This window comes from Poecilia mexicana, unplaced genomic scaffold (genome assembly GCF_051168715.1).
Source record: "Poecilia mexicana isolate PSO_F unplaced genomic scaffold, ASM5116871v1 scaffold_14, whole genome shotgun sequence".
NCBI lineage: Eukaryota > Metazoa > Chordata > Actinopteri > Cyprinodontiformes > Poeciliidae > Poecilia > Poecilia mexicana.
Genome location: NW_028263383.1, coordinates 27,303,109 through 27,326,914, shown reverse-complemented (window position 1 = coordinate 27,326,914; position 23,806 = coordinate 27,303,109). Strand labels below are relative to the sequence as shown.

General features: G+C 37.4%; 2 protein-coding genes across 2 annotated transcripts in view; one reads left to right on the top strand and one right to left on the bottom strand.

Moving 5' to 3' along the window:
• The window catches only part of arhgef12b (Rho guanine nucleotide exchange factor 12b), a 44,821-nt gene extending 26,403 nt beyond the window's left edge, over positions 1–18,418 (top strand). The window contains 26 exon segments of the mRNA XM_014968020.2: positions 1,298–1,396; positions 1,487–1,529; positions 2,936–3,041; positions 3,119–3,256; positions 3,382–3,414; positions 4,763–4,877; positions 4,992–5,091; positions 5,191–5,406; positions 5,611–5,758; positions 6,842–7,008; positions 8,289–8,435; positions 8,635–8,720; positions 9,639–9,764; positions 9,882–9,996; positions 10,078–10,178; positions 10,636–10,713; positions 11,305–11,380; positions 11,500–11,667; positions 12,507–12,594; positions 12,675–12,755; positions 12,842–12,924; positions 14,029–14,304; positions 14,378–14,533; positions 15,475–15,656; positions 16,283–16,355; positions 16,435–18,418. Of these exon segments, the coding sequence (XP_014823506.2) occupies positions 1,298–1,396; positions 1,487–1,529; positions 2,936–3,041; positions 3,119–3,256; positions 3,382–3,414; positions 4,763–4,877; positions 4,992–5,091; positions 5,191–5,406; positions 5,611–5,758; positions 6,842–7,008; positions 8,289–8,435; positions 8,635–8,720; positions 9,639–9,764; positions 9,882–9,996; positions 10,078–10,178; positions 10,636–10,713; positions 11,305–11,380; positions 11,500–11,667; positions 12,507–12,594; positions 12,675–12,755; positions 12,842–12,924; positions 14,029–14,304; positions 14,378–14,533; positions 15,475–15,656; positions 16,283–16,355; positions 16,435–16,448 (3,015 nt within the window). The 3' untranslated portion in view covers positions 16,449–18,418.
• On the bottom strand, positions 18,218–22,131 carry tlcd5b (TLC domain containing 5b). The gene is made up of 3 exons (XM_014968028.2): positions 21,979–22,131; positions 20,331–20,542; positions 18,218–19,852 (listed from the first exon to the last, which is right to left on the bottom strand). The coding sequence occupies exons 2-3, from the start codon at positions 20,518–20,520 to the stop codon at positions 19,305–19,307; spliced, it is 738 nt and encodes a 245-aa protein (XP_014823514.2). The 5' UTR covers positions 20,521–20,542; positions 21,979–22,131; the 3' UTR covers positions 18,218–19,304.
• Between the last annotated feature and the right edge of the window lie 1,675 nt (positions 22,132–23,806).

The window sequence follows — 23,806 nt, the reverse complement described above, 5'->3', positions numbered from 1 at the left end:
TAGTAGATCAATAATACTCAACAAGTAATCAATTTGTGAAATACTAAGTAAATATGAAAAAAAAGATCTAAATTTATCTTCACTGCACACCAAAGTTTTATGTAGATATATATTTGTAATTTTTTTATATAATAATTTTAATTAATTTCTTAATATTATTAATGGGCTGCACAGTGGTGCAGTTGGTAGAGGTGTTGCCTTGCAGCAAGAAGGTTCTGGGTTTGATTCCCGGCCCGAGGTCTTTCTGCATGGAGTTTGCATGTTCTCCCAGTGCATGCATGGGTTCTCTCTGGGTACTCCGGCTTCCTCCCACAGTCCAGAAACATGACTGTCAGGTTAATTGGTCTCTCTAAATTCTCCCTCGGTGTGTGTGCATGCTTGTGTGTCCTGTCTGTCTCTGTGTTGCCCTGTGACATACTGACAACCTGTCCAGGGTGACCCTGCCTCTTCCCCAAAACGTTAGCTGGAGATAGGCACCAGCACTCCTCCCAACCCCACTAGGGACAATGGTGTACAGAAAATGGATGGATGGATAGAATATTATTAATATCATAATTTTATAAAACTGTGTTGCAGAATATTATGAGTTTCTGTCATCCTAACCTTTTAAAATGGGCGGGTCTAACACTGATTTTTACAAGGTGATTGGTTTGCAGGTAAACTGCTGAGGGATTTGACCAATCATATGGCAGTTTGAATATAGCACCATGAATGGAAAATGATTACAGAAATGCCTTAATAATTATGTATAATTTGTGTGACTAAATAATTTCAATTATTATAATATTTTTTGATATCCATATATATCATCTTGGGTCTCCATAACTAATGGAAAACATTTTTAAAAGTATTGTGTGTGCAGCATGACTTTGTGATGCTTAAACATAAAGAGGTACACATAATGTAACCAAATCCTGAGTAAAACTAACAACCTGATGGCATTTTAGATTTAAATTGAAATAACAAATTGTCAACATTAAAACATTTCCTGAACACAGGAAATGTGTTTTTCTGGTAGAATCTAGAAATATGACCTGCTGTTCAGATTAATGTGTGAATTACACCTTTTAAATTCCAGGGTTTATTACTGGAAAACAAAATCCGGAATGACAAATTAAACAGAGATATTTAAAGAACTAAAATTTTCCTATAAAAGTAAGTGTACCATATATAAAGCCTTATGGGAGACCATTATTAATGGAGAAATGCTACTTCCTGACAACATAATGTGTTTTTTTAATTGAGGCTGGAAAGTGGAATAAATTAAAACTCATGCAGTGTTTTTTTTCCCCGTCAGCTTTGTTATCTCTACGCAGAAATGCACAAACAAACCAGCTCCAAGGAGAGTCGGCGCTTCTTTATGGAGTTCCACTCCCTCTTCTTAGATAGAACATCAGTAAGTTTAATCTCTGTTCTCCTTTTTTCTATTTTAATTCTCTGGATTGTTGACATAATTCTTACTCATTTACATTTTTGTCTTTTCCAGAATCTAAAAGTACCAGTTCCTGAAACAATAGCATCAGAATTAGGTAAGGGAACCCAACATTAATATAACGCATATTAAAAAATATCTGATGTTTAAACTATATAAGTCTTTTTTAGACTGTTAGGTATTCTTGGATTTTAGGTATTTACTGGCAGCTGTGGTAACCCCATGAATACCTGGATTCCTCTGTATAAGAGAAAAATAAGCTGAGTAATTACAAAATGCAAGTCCTTCCAGGCTTTTTTGTGATTGTTTTGCAATCAAAATCACTGTTTTTGTGGTTCTACTTTAGAAATATTTGTAATATTTTTTACTCATTAAAACCTCTTCCAAAATCTACTTATAGAAGAAAAAAGATGAGAAAATAACAAGCAGACAGACATTTTTAAAGAACTTAAATGGGTCACATTCCATTACGATCACAGACTATAAGTTGCATCAAGTAGGGCTGAGGCAGCAGTGTAGCAGAAGTAAGAACTACTGCCTTCTGCAGGTGGGCGTTAGCTGTCACTTAAATCCAATGTTTTTGATCATTTTTGTGGAAAATTTGCAATAATATCAAAATTATCTATTAGTGAAGAAAACTGTGTGGCTCTGTTGATTTTTGCATTTATTTGTGTGATTGCAGAATTGCAAAAAACTGGAATGTTTGTAATTCCCCCCTTGGTAAATCATAAATTAACTTTTTGGAGTTTAAAGGATGCTTCCTTGAACAAATTAGGGTAGATCTATGGGCTACACAAAACATGTTTATTACATTTTTTTTGCAGAAAATCATTCTTAGACAATGAGATTTGAGTCTGCTCAGTTCTGCTTATGTTGAGCTCATTTCAGAATGAGATGTTTTAGAGCATCTTGCCACTTTAAATCCAAGTTCCTACTTACCATACTCAACATTTGCACTCGCTCGTGAGAATTCCTGCAACAGATGCGTAATTATACAGTTGTACATCTTACAAAAGCAGAAATGGAGCCTCCTGCACAACACACAAGAATGCAGTAAGTGGTTTCTGTATGGCAAGTCAACAATTAAACACTTGTCTTTTCCAGCAGCCATTGTACAGCACATACATCTGTAAAAACAGCTGACCAAACATACTGTAGCTCAGCTTGTGTTACTAGTTAATGGGGCTGGACTTGGGTTGCTATGTGACAGTGCAAAACATTCACTTCAAAACATTAACTTATTGCCAAAAAATGGCTGGGTGTTTTTTTTTTTTTAAAGTTTTGGTTATTTTTAGAAGAAGTGGAGTCCAAAATGAAAGTACAAAAATGTGCAAAATTTGACTTTTACATAATATTTGATTAAATATGTTGCCTCCCTAATGGATGAGTGCATTGTCTTCCCAAAAATTGCATTTAACGTTCTAACCTCACCAGTTCTTTCTGTGAAAGTACAACCTGACTGATGTGACTGTTGACAGTTCTTGTTGGTTGTTTGTGTTTTAGAAAAGCGACGACTGGAGCTGATCCCAGAGGATCTGTGTAAACAATACACTCAGGTGTTACAAGACTCTCTTCTGTCAGACCTGCTCAAGAACCTGGAGGACTTCAGGTAACATCTGCAGGAGAAATGGAAAGGTTTCCCTCAGAGACACAGAAGGAGTTAAACCGGTGGTCTTTGCGCTGCAGACAGAAGCGCAGCATGGGTCTGACCCTGGCTGAAGACGAGCTGTCCAAACTGGACTTGGAGCGGGGGACGGACCAGCCGGCGCTGGAGAAGGAATGCGCCTGTGCAGAACACATCCTCGCCAAGATTGAGGATATCCTGTGAGTGTCTGAGTGTAAACTCTATAAAAAAACATTCATTTATCCTCAGACCTTAATGTGTATGTATGTGTGCGTGTGCATGTGCGTGTGTGTGTGCGTGTGTGTGTGTGTGTGTGGTGTTGCAGGCCCACGACTCAAGCCTCAGAAGAGGAGAAGTGGTGAGATCAGGGACTTTTTCTTTTCATGCATCATTAGACAGCTGCTGGGCAGTCAGATAAATCTGTTTTTGCGAAGTATCTTAGTTTCTGTTCTGCTTTTTCATTTCTAATTGAGGCGCTGCAAATTTTATCTTGTTATGCATGAAATGCCTGTTTATAAATACCTGTGTATGTTACCTGTATATATTGGTCTACAGTGCTGTGCAGAAGCACTTTTAATTCCAGCTAAATATCGCTCCAGAAGAAAAATTTAAAGAAAGGAGTGGTTTTTTTGCTTTTTTATCACACTGAAATGCTTGAGATCAACAAAAATATTTCAATATTACACAAATAATCTGAGTTAACAGAAAACAGTAGTTTTTAATGAGGGCTATTATGTAAAATGAAGTATTTTTAGCCTTGCATCAAAAACGTATCTGGAATGTTGCCTTGATTCTTTCCTGTATGTTTGAGAAATCCTTTAATCTCCATGGCAACCATTCTGGGGTGCCTAAGCGCTTGCTCTCACAAAGTGCTGCCTATTTACACAAAGATTTCCATCAGACCTGCAGTCTGTAGCGAGGCTTCTGCCTCGCTGACCATTACTCCCACACTCAGCTCCTCCAGACTAGTGGCAGCAGCCATTAGCTAACACCTGGTGGAACTCCAAGTTTGGTGAGTCCTTAAGAACAGCTGTGGGATCATGGACAAGCATTGTAGTGATGGAGATGTGAATGGGGAAAGAGTAGGAGGTTCTTAAAGGCTTAAAGAGTCCCACTTTTTTCCACTATCCATCATTTGTTCTTTCTGTCATTGTTTTTTTTCTATCTGTTTGTTCTTTCTGTTGTTCATTAGTTCTGCCAGTGTTTGATTGTTTGTTATATAGTTTGTTTCTTCTATCATTTGTTCTATCCCTTGCTTTACTGTTCTGTCTGTCTTTCTATTTTTTTCTGCAGAAGAAACAGCGGTCTCTACAGTCACATTACAGCTACGACAGTCACAGAATTATGTGACTAGGCCATTTTTTGGTCTTTTCTATAGTTATTTAATGTGTTTTTTAACATTAAATTAAATTTTAGACATTTTGAGCTTCTAGTCATATGTTTTTTGGACCCTACTAATAGAAAAACAACCTGCGCTACAAAACAAGAATCAAATAAATGTGTGCGTTTTCCTTGATTTCTGATAAAAATCTAATTACATAAACTTTGAAAACAGGGCTTTGTGGATACTCTACTTATCTTTGATGATTTGAAACATTTAAGTGTCAAAACAGTAAAAACAGTATTTAAAGATACAAATATTTTTTTTCACAGTATTTGATTTCCGTATATTACCTAACATTGTGTTTTCTGTCTGATTTGTGCAGCCAAGCTATGCAGTATGTGATTCTGACCTACATGAAGCATCTTGGGGTGAAAGTGAAGGAGCCTCGCGGCCTTGAACAAAAACGTGCACGCATCACCTTCCTGCCTAAGATTAAGGTACAACCTCCTTATTCTCATAATTTTCACTGATTCAGTGAAGAAAGTGAATTCACCTTTTCATTCAACGGTCTTATGATCAGATCTTTATTTTTTTTATTGTTTTGCACATAGAGAGGAAGCAAACCTGAAAAAGATGGTGATTGGAAGAAGCCTCGGTTTCCCAACATCCTTGTTCCTCCTCGACGTTTGAGCAGAGTAGACTCCACTTTGGGTAAGGAAAAACTTTTTTTATTGGTTTCATTAACTGTAATTATTAATATATACAAACATACTGCAGTTCTACTTGTTTTCATGTTTTGTCTCTGTGCAGTGGTTAAGTCTGTGGAGCTCAATAAGCAGCGCTCTCCAAAGTTCTCTCAGCCGGCCTTTGTTATCCCTGAACCAGCCGACCATCCTGCCTCGAACCCTGGACGCAGCCGAGCGAATCAGCTCAGCCAGGGGTCGGACACCAGCACCCAGTCCACCATCTCTGTCGCCTCCCTGGGTCCCAGCTCCGCCGACTCGACTGGACAAGAAACAGACTCCAGTAAGATTTCTCTGCTTCTTGTTCATTTGCAGGTTTAAGAAAACTTGTAATTTTCTGAGTTACAGAAGATTACAGCAGTTACATCAATGCTAAAGTTAATGTTCTTTGGTTAATAAAAACTGTGATATTATTTAATAAAACAGAAGCTACAAACCCATTCTGGACCATATGGTTTTTATGTATTTTTTTATCTTTTCCATGCAGGTGTCTCTCCATTTTGCATCCAGTCGAGTCTCAGTGACGGTCTGCAGGCTGGAGAACACCAGGACGGCCTCTCTAGTCCAATCAGCACTCAGTTTGACTTCAGCCCGTCCGGTCTTGACCACCGAGAGGACGACCAGGATGCCTTCAGGTAAGTTTTCCCCTGAGCAGTCTTTAATAGATGAGACATGCAGCAGGTCTTTTGGTAACATGTATTCCTGTGAACCTAAGACAAAGTTGACAATGTTTATTACACCTTTAAGGAAACTTTTGAATATCATTACTTTAAAAGTGATCTATCATGCTTCCTTGAAAAGATAATGACTATGCAAAACATGTTCATTACATTTTTTTTGCACAAAATCAATCTTAGATAATGAATTTAGTGTTTGCTCTTTTCCGGTTTTTCATTGTGAGGTCCTTTCACAGTGAGCTGTTTTAGGGCTCTGTTTGTACTCACGTGAAAATGGCTGCAAACAGATGTACAGTTGTACAACCATACATCTTTGAAAAGCATTAGTGGAGCCTCCCACACAACCAACAATAATGCACCAAGTGGTTTCTGTACAAAACACTTGTCTTTTCCAGCAGCCATTGACCAGTTACCTAGCAACTCGAATGAGTTGCTAGGTAACGGCACAATGTGACTCGATAATTTGGGGTTTTTTGAAACGGCTCATTTTCCAGACACAAACAAACATTAACTTGTTGCCCAAAACAGCAAGGTTTTTTTAAGTGATTTGGCTTAATCTATTAAAACTTTCTTTATCTGTAAATATGTTCAACCAGAACTCCTCAAGAGGACGTTTTAGCTTCACTTGGTTTCTTCTATTAAGCACTTTTTACTATTCAAGTATTAATCGGTTTATGCAAAATTAATCAGTTGGAAACTGATGTTAGAATTTTTTTAGCTGCAGATGCACCCTTTGCTACAAATAATCAAGTGTTAAAGGAATACTATGTTGATGTATTTTAGGCAATAAAATTTTTATTTTCTTATTTAGAAAAATAATTGAATTATTTGTTCATTTGCATCTTTTAATGTATTTTAAATTTTGCATAATACAAGCTTGAAATGAAACATCTGCAGCATGTGCAAATCTTTTTCTCCGATTAGTCATCAGAATAATCAATCGAATTACTATAATAATCATTAGCTGCAGCCCTAAAGTATTTTATCAGCTAATGTCTTCTTTTTGTAAAGTTTTCTATAATAGTTTGTGTCTGGCAACAGGATGGAAATTCAGCCCACGGTGGGTTCAGCTGACTTCCAGAGCGAGGACGACCAGGCAGGAGAGGTGGAGAGTGAGGAGGACCCTCTGAACTGGCAGAAACTCGTCCCTCGAGGCGTCTTGGCAAGTCTCACTCCAAAGGAGATCAATCGGCAGGAAGTCATCAACGGTGAGGCAACAGCATTTTCAGTAGGGATGCACAATAAAGCATCGTTAACATCAGAATTAGGCAATGTTGGTAAGTTTTTTTAACATATCAGCATCAGTCCCAGAAGTAAAACTGGACCGTTATTAAAAACAGATGTTTATTTCCATCTTGTTGCTGTTGTGTTTCTACAGGGGAGTCGTTTTTTTCACAAAATAGTCGGGAAATGATTCATCTGATTAATCGTGATGAATTAATTGTTGAAGTAATAGTCAACTAATTTAGTACTCAATTAATCGTTAACTGGAGTACACAGACTATAAAAAGGGCCATTTGCTGAAAGAACAATACACTCTGAACTGTAAATGAGCCAGAACTGTACAAAAAATATATACATTTTAAGATTGAAAAAAATCTTTTGTCTGAACATATGTTCTACCCAGAACTCTTCAAGTTGCACTTTTAACTTCACCTGGCTCAAGTTCTTTAAGAAATCAAAATAAAGATAATGTTTTCTATTCAGCACCTTTTGCTGTCCGATTGTTAATTAGGTAATCCAAAAAATAATCAATGATGTTAAGTCGAGCAGAAATGACTGAGTGTTTCACATGTTGTGTTTCCTTTGCTACAAAGGATCAAGCTTGACCAAGGAATGATGTCTTATTGCATTTTAAGCAATAAAATATGTTTTCTTATTTTAATTAAAAAAATAAATTATGCGTTTATTTGCATCTTTCTAATATTGTATAAAAACTATGTAAGTGGTTAAATAAAAAAATCTGCACAAAATTCTAACTTTTCTTATTTGTTGTCAGAATAATCGATTACTAATCATAATTGTTAGTTGCAGCCTTAAAATATGTAATATTACTAAATATTGGTTGTTAGCCATATCAGAACATTAATTTTATATATCAATATTAGCTTAAATTTTCATATTTAGTTTAATGTATTGCTTTATTTTGAACCATATTAAAGAACAAAATGCATATTATTCCCCTTAAGAAAATATATATACGTGCCCATATATAAAAAAAAATATATATATATATACAGTAATATACATGCAGTAAAGAGATTATCTGAATTATCCAGTTCATGTTTTATATAGTAACACTGTATTTAGACACAAACAAAAATGCATTTAGCTTGAAAACAGGTGGGAAGAAGACAAACTTATTTACTCCCACTTTCTATTCATACTGTATCTACATGTTCATATTTGTGCATCTCTAATACTGAACCATCCGAAATGCAGCGTGTTTATTTCCAAACCTGACTGAGTTCATCTCTCCATCTCTTAGAGCTGTTCATCACTGAGCGCGCTCACCTGCGTAAGCTGCGGGTGCTGGACGGCGTCTTCTGCCAGAGACTGAGTAGACACGGCATCCTTCCGCCTGATGACATAAAGCGCATCTTCATTAACCTGGAGGAAATCATTCAGCTGCATTGTAATGTCACTTTATTACATTAGAGGCTTCCTGGTGATGGATGGCTCAATTCAACAACTCTGCTTGCTAAGAAACATTCAAAACCTTTACAAAGTCAAGTTGTTACAACCAAACTTGACCACGTATTGTGCAGTTTGTGTATTTCTTGCTGATAAAGATGTCACCAGTAACAATGAGGTTTCCTCTCACTGTTTGATAGTTTCAATAACGGAGCAAATGGCCGCCGTCAGGAAGAGGAGTGAGACCTCTGTGATTGGTCAGATTGGAGATGATCTCCTGGCATGGGTAAGACTCCTTCTATAAAAAACAGAGTCCCATACTATTTTCAGAGTGCTTTCTATATAAAATGAGTAGAAATCTCAGACACTACATATTACTGCAAAATCCTAACTTGATTTTTGAATTTTAGTTTCTACTAGAACACATTTTCTAATGATTCACATTATCATTTCTCAGTAGTATTTTTTACTTTCCTGGCCTTATGAAAACCTTTTCAGAGACAACTGGCAATAATTAGAATTTACTGTAAATACTAGGACCGAACAAATATAGCGCTGTTTCATACCTGAACATATGCAGAATATTTGTGTGTGAAAGTAAGGCTACGTTCACACAGCTGGTAAATGTGACTTTTTTTTTCTAAAAAAATATATATATATATCAAATTTGTGCCTTTTCCATATGTGGAATTAAATCTGATACATTTTGGATAGTTTTCAAAGTTTTTTCTGACTTTTATATCGTTTGTGTGAGACATGAGTCATAGTTCTGCTCCAGAAAAAGCCAGACGGATAATAAATAGATTTATAAACACAAAAACGAAGGATATTATATCTATGTTTTCAGTATGTTTTAGTTAGTTCTATTAATGCGGAATGTGGTTGTTCCCCATTAATAATTGTTTTTATTTAATTCAGTTGCATTTTTTATATTTCAGTTCAACTTTGCTGGAAACCTTGTTATAAGTTCAGGAAAGTAGCGTCTAGAAAGCATCCTTTCATTTCTTAAAAAGTGACCTCAGTTGTGTAAATAATCTAAAAGATTTTTTACAGTAACGTCAAACTCCACTGAAGTAACTTTGACCTACTTTATTTTTTGCCATAAGTTTTAGTTGAAACATTTAAGATCCCCATGAAAAAATGATGGTATGTTGTGTCATAAAATGCAGCAGCATTAAATGATTTGAATATAAATGTGCTTTAGTTCAGCGAGGAGGAAGAGGAGAAGATAAAAAAAGCGACAGGAACGTTCTGCAGCAACCAGCCGTATGCCCTGGAGCTCATCAAGACCAGGCAGAAAAAAAACCAGAGGTTCAACCTATTCATGCAGGTCAGCACAACATCATCACCTCAGTGGTTTCCTTGGATGCTGGCTTTATTTCTGATTAAACAAAGTATTACTATATTTATTTTGTAAAGGATATTTTTACCAATCTTTGATTTTCAGGAAGCTGAGAGCAACCGCTTGTGTCGCAGGCTGCAGCTAAAAGACATAATTCCTGTAGAAATGCAAAGAATGACAAAGTACCCGCTCCTACTGGACAATATTGCACAATACACTGGTATGAATATGATACATATATATTCTAATAGGGGAACTTTTTGGTTCTTTCTTTGTAAAGTTATTTTGTCTGTTTTCACAGAGGATGGTGAAGAGAAGGAAAAGGTGAAGAAAGCTGGAGAATGCTGCAAGAAGATCCTGAACCACGTCAACCAGGCTGTGAAAGAGGCTGAAAACAAACAGGTTAACACATCAGAATATTCATGAAACATATTCAGTAATCAGCAGGGGGAGTTTTATCTGTCACTTATCACTGTTTTCAAAGTAAAAGTCATATTTTCACATTAATTAAACTATATTGTCAATATGGCTTTCATTGAATCACTTCCTTCTTTTAGTTTACATGTATTGGTTGGGTGTTATTTGTGTTTCGTAGCCATTTCATCCCAGATTAACTTGATTTATGTTTCACTAATTGTTTCTCAATTAATAGGAAAAATATATATGTAAAATTAATAAGACAAAATATATACAATTAAGCAATTGAATGTAAAAGAAAAAAGAAAAACAAAGTATCTTGATTTAATTTGAAAAGAATACAATAAATAAATTAAAAAGAACAGTTCTACGATTTGACAAAATAAATTTGATCTACTAATGTAAGTACTAACTTTTAATGAGTTCTGTTTTATCTCAACAGAGACTAGTGGATTATCAGCGAAGACTTGACGTCTCGTCTCTGAAACAAATTGAAAACCCCATGATCCTGGAGCTCAGGGTGAGAAACGATTGGTCAATGAAAAAAGGTCTAAGCATTGATGGATTTTAGCCATAAGACTATTTTTATTGTTTTGTTTTTTTTTTTACTCAAAAACAGGCCTGTTTTATATCATCAGTCTCCACTTACTTTTAGGGTTCCTCAAGGTATCTTGGGTCCCTTTCTGGATTTCCAGTACATATTGCCATTGGAGTCCATTTTCAATCAACAAAGAGTGACTGACAGCTGAAACATGCCCATCTTACTCACAATAAATAATCTGGCATTTCTTCACCATTTATTCCAGATTTTTTGTGTCATCTTCCTAATTGTTCAGTTAGTTTAATGTTTCAAGGCAATGATAGATCAACCAAAGAACTGAGCCTATGATTTTTTGAAATATATAGCTAATATTGAAACCTTAATTAGGTGCATTTGTTTACATTGGAAAACTTTCAACAATATATAATAAAAAAGAGACCTTTGTCATTACTAATTTGTGAAACAGCTTTTCATTTCATATATGAACTAAAGAAACAATTGAAGATCCACTGTTGTAGATCAGTTAATTGTCAATGAAAGTATTTACTATGAACTTTTTTTTTGTTGCAGAATCTGGATTTGACCAAGAGGGAGATGGTATATGAGGGCCCGCTCTCCTGGAAAGTCAATAAAGACAAGACCATTGGTAAATATAAACAACCTTAAATGAGAATACAGCTTTAGTTAGATTTATTTGTGTTTAAATTAGTGGTCAAAGACGAAACCTTCTAAAAATGAAAATGAGGTTTCATGACGTCCTTTCAGAGCTCTACACACTTCTTTTGGAGGACATCATGGTTCTACTTCAGAAACAGGATGAGCGTTTGGTTCTCAAGTTCCATGGGAAGAACCTGACCAGCATTCCGGACGCCAAGCATAGTTTCAGCCCTGTCATCAAGCTCAGCACTGTCCTGGTTCGTCCTGTAGCAACCGGTAAGGCTGTCAGTCAATCCAAATACCTTGAATCCAAATACCTTAAATTCAAATACCTGGAATTTTTGCAATGATTCAAAAGCCCGAGTTAACAACGTTCCAGTTAGCATAGTTGGAGTAGTCGGGATTCCGATATGGCAACACCCAAGGAGTCATTGCTCATATTACCTCTTATAAATATTGTTTTAAGGTGTGCATTCCACATACAAACACCACTTTTAATTTCTTTAGTTTAGTGCCAGGTCTTAAACATGTTAATTTTGGTTAATCAATTACATAAATTCTAACATGTTGAAATTTGTGAACACAATTAATTTTTCAAACAAAAGTTTTGAGCCGAAATATTTTTTTTGGAGTCCTACTGCTGGTTTAGTTTATAGTTGCAAATGCGTCATGTAACATTCATTTCTCTTACAAGTCTGTCTTGCAAAATAAAGATGTTTCCACCTCAGCTAACTATTGTTGATTGAAGGAGCGGCCATATTGGATCTCAAGAGTTTCTCAAAGTGGGAAGTCAGACTTCGGGAGACGTTTCAGTTGATTTTTTTGACTCAAATTTGCAAGCTCAGCCTACAAATTTAACAATACAGAGCATATGGCTTTGGTTATTCCTGGTGCAGAGGAGTCAGCAGCGCCCCCTGGAGGATGCTAATGGTAGTATATGTATATAGATGTACTGATATTCTGCTTGTTTTTTCAAGGAACCAGAGTATTCTCCTGCCAACTGGATTTTTGTCCCCCAAAACATAATTCAAAAATGCAGATTAGCAGTGCAGGTAGCACAGTTTGTTCTTTAATTTTAGAAGAGAAATAACTGACTGACTGGCTGTCGTCTTCAGACAACAAGGCCTTCTTTGTCCTGTCCATGTCAGAGAATGGGGTCCAGATGTACGAGCTAATGGCGCAAAAGGTGTCCGACAGGAGAACGTGAGTTTTCATCCTAGACAAAATTTCACTTTTAAAGTTTTTCTGTCTCACCTGGATGTGGTTCACCTCTGCTCATCCAGGTGGCAGTGTCTAATCACGCAGTGCGCTGACGCCATGAAGGCCAAAGCTCACCCCAGCGATAGGCCTCCAGCTCAGGCAGAGTGAGTCCACTGAATCCGCCTCAACTCTCCATGGTGATGTTTGTTTGTCTCTGCTCACAGTATGTTTTTGTTTGGTTTGGTTTCAGAGCCGAACGGGTTGCAGTTGAGATCCTGAACCAAGAGATGCCCAAACAGAGCGAGACGCTGACTGAAACCATACATTCAGCTGGTATCTGTGGATCCAAGAAAAAAACTGTTCAGTTTTAACACTTTATTATTAGATTGAAAACTTATCAGTTGGAATCTGCATTAATAAATATCCGATTTCTGTGGCAGAAATAAAAAATAAAAATGTATATAACTGACTATTTTCATAGTGCAGACAACAAATATACCTTAATAGGGATTAATATATTAGCTACCACAGAAACTAACATCCACAATCATCCTTATTTCCACTCTTGAGGGTTCAGCCAATCAGCGACAGGAAAATTAAATGCTGCTCCTGGATTGGCTGTGTAAACTCCAGTCAATAACGTGTAAAGAATCAGTGCGCTGAGATACTACAGTGTCACAAATTTCTTTTTATTTAAAATATTTTAATTACCCAAAAGCAACATGACTCCTCCAGACAAGATAACTTGTTTTTATAATACCCACTATAGGCAATTTGCTCAGATTTTTAAACAACTTTATTTTTGTTTAGTGGTTTAACGACAAAGTTAATTTCATAAAACAAAGAATGTTCCTTACTTTATTAGTGCCATTATTTAGAAAAAAACATTATGCATATATTGCATTAAAACACTTAGGAAAAACTGTTAAAGATATCATTTTAGCTTAATTACCTTTACATTTTAAAATATTGCTAAATTCTTTACCAGTTTTGGGTGAAGTTATTAAGAGCCACACGTTGCAGATCCCTGATCTAGAAGTTAGCTCTTTAAAGACTAATAACACCCCGAATTGAACTTTTTTTGTAGATGAGCTGTATAAATTGGGTCTTATGCCATCTTTATGACATTTTTGTTCAAAGAATGTTTGGCCTAAAACCAACTCACTGCTGCCCCTCTGGGCTGAATGGTGGCTACTGCAGTAAAATTTTCCTATTAGTTACAATCATAGCCTTTTGGGTCAGCAGTCATTTAAAAAGATTTTTAAATCACAGTAAATTAGTTGTTGCATTTCTAATCTAATGAATTGTGTGGCTCACCTGTCAGTTTAAATCTGCCAGTTTTGGTTCCCATGGCAAAAAGTTTGGACACTATATTATTATAACAAATAAATTACTATTTTATTAAGCTCTTCAAAATAGTTTTGTTCTGTGTCCTAGACAAAGACGCTCCATGTTCTCCTGATGTTCAATCTCCCATCAACCCCTTTGATGGCTTGAAATCAGAAGATGAGGAAGAGGAGCTGCCGGCTACTGTCAGGCAGGAGGAAAATGGGGAAGAAGAGGAGGTGGACGAAGCTGAGTTGGAGGCCTTCCTGGATGGCCAGCTGACCGACAGACTCCTACAGGAAGGATCCCGCCAGGGCATCGCTCTTCCGGTTGAGGACATGGAGTCAAACTTTCCCTCCTCCAAAGCTGAAGAGGCTCTGCGGACTCGTAAGCTGACAGTGATCCTTTAAACTCCAAACTGGAAAAGCCAGTAGATAATAACCAAAGTTTTCTGTTGCAGTGGCCATGCTGAAGGAGACGCTTTACTCCCACATGATGAGCAGAGAAGTAGAGAAGGAGACAGAAGAGAACAAACCGTCTTCTGCAGGACCAGAGAACAACGACCTGCAGCTCTGCTCTGGCCTCACCGGGGTGTCTGAGTCAGCACAACCTAATGGTGAGTCAGCGACTGAAGCCATTTTTACACCTGATAGTATGATAGGCCTGGTTCAATTTGGAAACCAAAGTTCCAACATTTGATACATTTTTACCTGCTGTAGTTCTTTTTCTCAAACGGACCAAATTCTTTGAGACCCAGAGACTTTTTTTGGTAACACTTTATTTGAAGGGGTGTGCATAAGACTGACGTGACACCTTCATAAACATGACATAACACAATGGTCATGAACATGAAGGAGTCTTCATGAATGTTTACAATTGTTGTCATAAAGTGTCATTCGAAAAATGACCCTTTTAATACAAAGTTCTATTGAAATTTGCACTAAAAGTTCATTAAAAGTGTCAAAGTCGAGCTCCTCTTCTTACTCTCAATGCTCCCATTGCTAACTAGAAACTACCAATCAGAGCCAGTCAGTCATGCTGTCAGTCATACTGGTGTTCACTCTGTCAGCAGAGCCTGTACTAAATCCTAAGGCTAGTTAGCATAGCCACCACTGATGGCAAGATAATTATTTTCCTATAACGGTAAGTTAGTAAGTTGTTCGACTGTCATTAGCGCTTTCAGCAGTGCATTCACGAAGTTTATTGATAGCTCTAAGACCATATTTTGGTTGTATTTACTGAAAATGCCCTGCGCTGTAGTCCGCTTCCTGCTTGTGAAGTGGTCTCTGGTCCTCTTGGCGTTCACATTGGCATTTGAACCACACTCGAGTTAACATCAACCGAACTGAGACAGAGGTTTATAGGCAGACCAGAGTTTGCTTTTTTGTCCAAAACAGAGTTCAATTACACATTCACATCTCCCCAAACAAACCAGACTTTCTAGACAAATGGACTTGAGTTTGGTTTAAGTGGACTAAACAGGACCGGTGTAAACGCATCCTTAATGAAGTTTAGATGTTTTTGTCCAGATTCTGAAATCTTCTGGTCTTTAACCAGGTGGTTTTGCGGGTCTGGACTTTGAAGCCGGTTCTGGGGAGAGCAGCACCGACGACGATGTCGCAATTGACATGAGGAAGCTGCTGTCCTCCTCCTCACAGGCAGGGGGCGACGGTCCTGATCTGAGCAGGCAGTTGATGACCCACCTGCGTCTCCTGCAGGCTGACCTGCAGTACCTGCAGGTAAAACACACTGGGGTTTGTTTTAAAATGACCTCCATCATATGATGGAAAAATCTTTAAATGTGTTTCAACTGATTAAACCCTGTTTGGTAGTAAAGCTACCTGCAGTGTTTAAGTTTGGTCTAATTGCTTTGATTTGAAAAATGAATGAATAGGATGTTTTTGCTTATATTTTTCTTTATATAAAAAAATGAATTGTTGATGTAGTGTAATGTAACTAGAATTAATAGACATGGGAGCTCAACAATCAGGATATTTATTGTTTTCAATCTGATGGTTACTTAACCATCAGATTGGTGCAAAGTGCTATTATATTAAATCAAATTCAATACATTTTAATATGTGTTCCAGTGAATCTCATTTATTAAATTAAGAAGGTATTAAACATGCTTTTCATTATGTTTACCTTTCTGCATAAAAATATTTTTTATAGGTCTGAGGTAATAGAATTTTCCAAACATTTTGGTCCCTATTTCTTTAAAATTGTCAAAACACCTGAAATTTTGAAATAGAAAATGTGTCCAGTTTCATATTCATGTAGCTTCTGCATCTTCGCATGCTGGATCCTGTTGTTTATGTTGATGATTTTTTTATAACAGTGTTTTGTTGTATTTATGTTATTGCAGGAAGTAGAGCTGAAGTACAACGAACTGCAGCAAATCCACAACAACAGATCTACAGACTCAGATGATAACAACGGTGGGTTTCAGCTCTCTTTGCATACATGTGACTGTTTTTATTCCACCTGTCATCAAACACCCTGTCTGCTTTGTTTCAGAGGGACTGCAGTGATCGTAGACCCGATCTGAGTCAAACGGGGGATTTTACTTCACTTTAACCCACCGATAATGGAAGCTCTACTGGGCAAAGGATGATTATCATGTTTTACCTGCAGAGACTTTTCCCTATAAAAACAATCAACTGATCGTAAACACTGGATGTATGAAATGGAAAAAGGGAGGTATGGTGAGGCGTTCAGGACTCCATGGATGCTTCAACAGCATGGAAGTAAAAGTGCTATCTCGTAATGATATTTCCTCCAAGATAAAGATACTCAGATGTTACTGCCAAGCCACAAATGTTTTCAACAACTGAGAGGCAGACAAACTAAAATATTGTTTTTAATGCATTGAGTTAAGCAGAAATGAGAGTCACTGTGAAAAGCATTTCATGTCCAACAGAAACTCTGATTTCTTGGATGTTTTATTTCACTGTTTGGTTTGGTGAAATCGTTCAAACAAACAACGAGCACCGATGACAAAACATGGACATTTCCAGGTTTTTGTATGAAAAATCCCATTTCCAGAACTAATTTAACTGATCCAGCATGTTCCACATTTCTTCACTGATTTTTTTTACACCTCCTAGTCTGATATATTTGGATTGATTGGGACCAAAATTGCAACATTTGTTACATTTTCAGCTGCTGTGATTCTCTTCTACACTTCCTTTGAAAAGCATATTCCCCTCCTCACCTGTGGTGGCGCTGCACCAAGAACCACCGAAGGAAATGACACAAAGACTCTGAAGAAGACACTGAGCACAACTTTCTTCTTCACAAAATATAAACAAAAATGGAGTGGCGTCAGATTTTAGCAGTTGTAGGATTTCTCTTTTGTTGTTGGTAAAAGACAACAAATCATTTGTTCCACTAGAGCTGGACATGTACGTTTGTTTTGGTTGTGTTTACCCAGAATGGGCTTTTTGGATTATAAAGGTTGCAGACCCCTGATCGAGACAAAAAATATTTGGTAAGATATTTTTGGTAAGATTTTTGCAGTGCATTCAAATTACGGTAGTTAAAAAAACTTTCTGTGTAAAAAAACCCGGCAAATTGCATTTACTCCTCCTGGACAAGCATGCAGTGACAGTGGAGAAGAAAACTTTAGGCATTCTAGCTTATGAATATTGTCGGAAAAAGTCTCAGCTACTGTACATTCCACATTTGGAAGCAATTTATATTTACTTGGCTGGTTTTAGGCATTCAAATGAAGCAGAATCCTGAATCAGTGCAGTCTTAGTAATGTACTACAAAATAAAATACTACAAACCGCAAAATATTACCAGATATTTTTGGTCTGGTTTCTACTACAAATAAATTGAAATGAGACAAAACTAACTTAAAAGTAGCTTTTCAGGAAGATACGGGGGCTAATAAGATAATTCCTTAATATTGATTTAAAAAGTACTAGTTCCACTGGAAGACAAAACATATAACAGGGAAATGTCTTGCTATAATGTATTAAGTTTTTTTTAATTACAACAAGCTCCTACTAGTAAGTTAGTTTTCTTGTTTTAAGTGTGCTAAGATATTTGCACCAGAAACTAGACCAAAAAACCAACAAACAGTAATATTTTGTGTTTTTGCAGTGATGCCGTTTACTTCCTGTCCAGTTGCGTGGAGTTAATTAAACTCCATTGTTTTTGCTACTGGCTCCCTCTAATGTGTTTGGTTGATTACTTCTTTTTAAAGGTTGGACTCACTGGCCCCAAGACTGCGCCGATCACACTGTGGCTTTCACTTCTTGGATGATAAAGCAAAGATGGACTGAGGAGAGACGTGTTGTAAAGATGTTTATTGTAAAATGCTTAAAGTGTATCAGCTCCGTGGTTTTATCCACTGTTCCTTGTTTTGCACCATGATGTCATGTAATGTATCGACACAAACTACTTAAAGAAGATTTATTATCAAACTGTTTTAAGCTGTTCCACAAGTGTTGCTTTTTATTGTTTTTCATAATATAACAGTAGTTTCTCCTCTGCTCTGGCTCGGACATGAGTTTTTCAACATTTTCTGGGCATGTTCTTTAGGTCGGATTCAAAACTTACCTGCTGCACTTTGAATTACAAAAACAAGTACAAATGCCATTTGTTTAGTACAAGGGTATGAAAAGGTTTGCTTAAATGTCCAAAATCCATCCATCAATTTTCTATACATCCTTGTCCCTTTTTGGGTTTTGGTTTCACCCTTTGGTCACTTTAGTCTTCTGAAATCTGCTGTGTAGCAAAAAAAAAAAAAAAATCAACCTGCTGGCAAATATTTTAAAACTCAGGGCGTGTTTGATTCCACAAGATGGACATAAAACAATTTTGGCAAATAGAAGCTTATAGTAATGAAAGTATGACACTATTTATCATCTTTATGTCAACCAAAGCTGTACATAGCACCTTTAGCACCATAATAGCAATCATACAGAAGACTTAAAGTGAGGTTCTGTTATCAGCAATACTTAGCATGCTAGCTACTTAGCTTGAAGCTAAATATTTATCTTCAAATTAAATATTTAGTTGGCAAACTAAATATTCACATTACAAGCCGACTAATACTTAGTTTGCAATGTAAATATTTAGCTAACTCAAAGACCTGGTGTCGTATGCTGAAATGGCAGCTCCTCTAAAGGTCGGACCTCTTAATGCGCATGCGTACTCATTGCGTGTATATTATTCTGACAACGTATGCTGATCTGACAGAACATGGGCCCTAAATGGTTAGTTGGTTTGCAAAATAAACGTACTTATCAAGGTTTTTCAGATTTTTTTCCCCCACAGACTTTAAAAAAGTTGCAATCCACTGTACCGCGGGCAAAACAAAAAACAAAAAAACATGGAGCGTGTTAAAAACATGTGAAAGCGGTTGAGTTAGTCTTTTCAATCACTCTTGTCTGCGTGCCCAACTGGTTTTTCTTCGCTCGTGCCTTTGAGCTGGTGGTTCTCCATCCACTTCCTGTATTTGGCCCTGGTCTTCTTGTAGCCGAACCTGGCGATGTCCACCATGAACACCCAGGCTAGCAAATACATGACCACGCCGCCGAGCTTCATTATCAGCAAAGTCCTGGGCGAAGTGAGCTCGCAGTAAAACATGACGGTCCCCACGCCGACACGCACCGTGGCGAACAGCAGGATGAAGAGCAGGTCCACGGCGTCGCCCAGCATGCTGTCGTAGAGTCCGAGCTGGCGGAGGAACCAGCGGCTCTGCAGCAGCGGGTTGGTGATCTCGCTACCGAAGATCACCCCGCAGGTCTCACAGCCTGACACGCCCATCAGCAGCGCCAGGAAGATGCCCAAGATGCTCGCGGCGTGATGCGCCAGCATGACTGGGCCCTCGCTCCGGTAGCACACGCACCAACCCAGGTCAAAGAAGAAGTAGCCGAGGCAAACTGCCAGGGCAAATATCTGGAGGTCAGTGTTTTCTGTACCTGCAGAGAAGATATATATATATATATATATATATATATATATATATATATATATATATATATATATATATATATATATATATATATATATATATATATATATATATAAAAGTCTTAATGTTACCATTTAACCGATAACATCTGTCTCCAAATCATTTATTGAGATCTACAGGTTTAGTGTGGTACTATTAACCCCTATTATTTGCAAAGCTACACCCACCAAACCGGTTTTTGTGTCCATTCTCAGCATGTCTACAGATTCAACTGCAGCAGAATGGTTTCTGGTCTTTTTGAACATCTGGGAATAAGACTTCCAAAATGATCTCAGTCATTCTTAATAAAAACCACTTAATATTTGGTTTAAACAAAGAGAACCATCGTAAATTGGCTTTGGATTTGTTGTTCTGAGTAGCAATCCGCCATGTTTGCCTTCAAACTGAATCATCACATCACAGTTTCTGTGTTTTGCGCTGCTGACCTGCATGTGTGAAGGGCCAGGGACCGTCAACAAACACAACGTATGCTGTCAGCAGCACTATGATGACCCCATGGGTCAAGGTGACCAAGCGGCAGTTCCACTCAGGCCCTCGCTGAGAGAAGGTGGAGCAGAACAACAGGTAGAGGCACAGCCAGCCAATCAGGCTGCAGATCACTTCCAATGCAGGCATGGCAGTCTGGATGGACGTAAGACTGGACATGGACAAAGATATATTAGTATTGGCATGTTTTGATGTCATATAGTTGATTAAAAGATGATAAATTTCACCTATAATATAGACTACAATATAGCTTTTTTTTGGGAAATATAAAAAATATATTTAGGCTTTCAAAACGCTCTAATCTAATTGGTCAGTTGTGACCTCATCAGATCCCCAGGCCATGTACACACCCACCTGAATAAAAAACAATTTCTTCACATAATTTTAAAAGCTGGCTGCACAGTGGCGCAGTTGGTAGAGCCAAGAGCTGTTGCCTTGCAGCAAGAAGGTTCTGGGTTCGATTCCTGGCCCCGGTCTTTCTGCATGGAGTTTGCATGTTCTCCCTGTGCATGTGTGGGTTTTCTCCGGGTACTCCGGTTTCCTCCCACAGTCCAAAAACATGACTATCAGGTTAATTGGCCTCTCCAAATTGCCCCTAGCTGTGAGTGTGTGTATGCATGGTTGTTTGTCTCTGTGTTGCCCTGTGACAGACTGGTGACCTGTCCAGGGTGACCCCGCCTCTCGCCCGGAACGATAGCTGGAGATAGGCACCACCAGCAACCCTCCTGACCCCACTGAGGGACAAGGGTGTAAGGAAAATAGATGTATGGATGAATTTTAAAAGCTAATATAATACACACAGAATCGGTTTCGGACCGGTTTTCATCCACACTAACCCACACAAATGTATAATGACGTATTAAGGCCACTGTAGATTGGAAAAAAATCTACAGAGTAAATTCCTGCCAAAACTCTGAAATGTTCTAGAAAAAAAACAAGTGAATTTCTGAGTTTCAAAAATTTGAAAGTCCAAAAGTTTAAAACTTTTGACTCAGAAATATACTTGTGTTTTCTGAGAATATTCTCAAAATTTGAATTATTTCTAGCAAATTTTCGACTTTTCAAACTCAGATTTTCAATTTTTTTCTAGAAAATTTTAGATAAATTTTCAGATGCACTGCAGTTGTGGAAGATTCATACTCATTTTCAATAATAGGCATGGACTTAGAACTTAGGTTTGGAGTTTCGTGCCTTTGGTTAGGCACCGACCCACCAGTGGATGGGAAAGTTTGTTACGTCAGAGCTTATTTAGCAAATGTTTTTCTGTCTCCTCTTTACCACATCAGCTTTTTTTCAGAAAAGCCAAAAACCCCTTCAAGTGAAAACTTTTTTACAAAAAAAGAGAAGAGTCTCTTTAATTTTTGCAAAATCTCCTTAATTTTTGCAAAATTAAGGAAGTTATTTCAAATGTTGCTGACAACATTCCCATCAACCTTTTCTATTGAAATTCTTTAAAACAAATGTTTATGGCAACACAGTAACAACATCATTCTGTGGGGGTGGAGGGTGAACCCAATCTTTGGGTTCAAAAATTGGGTGCATATCTTTGAACCCAAAGTGTTTATTTTAAAAGGGTCTCTGACTCACCTTAACTCCCCGTTCCATCAGTTCTCAGATTCAAGTTGCACTGAGTTTTCCTCAGCCTGCATCGTCCTTCCTGCTCCATGAAGGCATAATAATAAAGACTCCAGCAGCAGGTTTCAACCAGACACACACTCAGTCTGCTAAGTTGGCAGAAATGCCTTGTGCCGGCCACCGTAGACAGTCGGTGAATCCTGAATCCCTCCCTCTGGATCTCACAGTTTATCCTCTTAAAGGATTAGAGATGCTACTTCTCGGCAGATACCTGCTTTTAGACAGGATGGCCGATATGAGGGGGCTCATTCAGCAAACCAACGAAGCCTCGATTTAGCAGCTGGTTAGATTAATTACTTGTTTCAGACATCAGCACAATTATTCAGCTGCAACAAGAGGTATAGCGATAGATGATGGTAAAGGGAGCTGTTAAAATGCTGAATTGTTGATAGGGCTAAAACAATTAATCAGATTGATCATGATCAATCGATTAGTCAAGTAATTGTCAACAAATTTAATAATCAATTAATTGTTAACTGGTTCATAAAAATGCCATTTTCTGAAAGGACAACACACTCAGAGCAGTAATTAAACCAAAACTCTATGAAAATATATCATTATGCATTTAAAATAAAAATAAAAACCCTTTATCTCTACATATGTAATGCCCAAAACTCCTCAAGTGGCAGTTTTAGCTTCATTCTGTTAAAATTTTGTAAAGAAAAAGAATCCATTTAAGCACATTTTCCTATTTATTGGTTAATTCAAAAAGTAATAAGCAAAACTAATCTTGTTGCACCACATTTGTGATGCATAGAAGTTGAATGCTGCTTCTCCACATTTAGTTCTGGGAACACAGCTCATTTTAGGCAGTAAAATGTTAATTTTCTTATGTAAAATGGAATTGAATTATTTGTTTATTTTATGTATTTTTAATATTGTTTAAAAGAAATGGTTAAATGAAAAATTGGCAGAGTTCCACGTTTTTTTTATCTGATTACTTGTCAAAATAATTGTTAAAATAACTGCTAACTGCAGTTCTAAATGATTTCTAGGACTTTTATCTCTACAATAATCTAATGTCATCAGCTTAAATTTTTGTTTCTGAATGGAAATCGTAAAGCTTTGTAGTGTCAAGTCCAGAATGGTGATGTTTGTAAAATATAAACAGACACCACGTGTAACATTCAGACGCATTGCAGCTCTAGACGCTACACTCACACCCTCTGATGAACTTTCAGAAGCTCCTCACCCCCTGTGTGTAACGTATTTCTGTGCTCAGACAGGAACAGAAGCAGCTTCAGAGCTGACTCAGGTGACGCGTTTCCACCTGACTCACCTGGCAACTTGTTCAGCCGCTGTTGATGCGGGGCCGATGAGCTGTGAGGTTAAGGTCAGGCTCTCACCTGACCGACTGTCCTGCAGCATTAACTCGTTTCCAGATCAGCTCTAATCCCGCACGACAGCGGATTGTCGCTTGATTGTGCACAGTTGAAACAAACACAGCTGTGCTCACTGAACTGCTTTTTGTCCTTAGTGCACATCAATAAAATGAAGAAGTCTTAATCTGTGCAGCAAAATGATTTAATGGGAAAACATGTAATGTTTGAAAATATACTCAGATGGCGGGTTGAGAGGTGGATATGTAATTAATATCATCAGGAAATTTTGAAAATATAAAAATCCTGAAGAGGTAAACAGTAATTAGTTTTCAGTTTTGTTTTCATTCATGCTTTTTGCATTTGTGCTCTCTTGTTGCCATTTGTATCATTAGATTTAAACTTTTCATACTGTATTGGTTTGTTTCTAGTGCAAGACTTTTCACTTTGTTTTAATTTAT

Bases quoted from the DNA above. Each gene is read 5' to 3' on its own strand.
- tlcd5b (XM_014968028.2), bottom strand. From the start codon at position 20,520: ATGCCTGCATTGGAAGTGATCTGCAGCCTGATTGGCTGGCTGTGCCTC. The intron at 19,853-20,330 runs GTCAGCAGCGCA...TCTTCTCTGCAG, and splicing joins CTGGCCCTTCACACATGCAG to GTACAGAAAACACTGACCTC.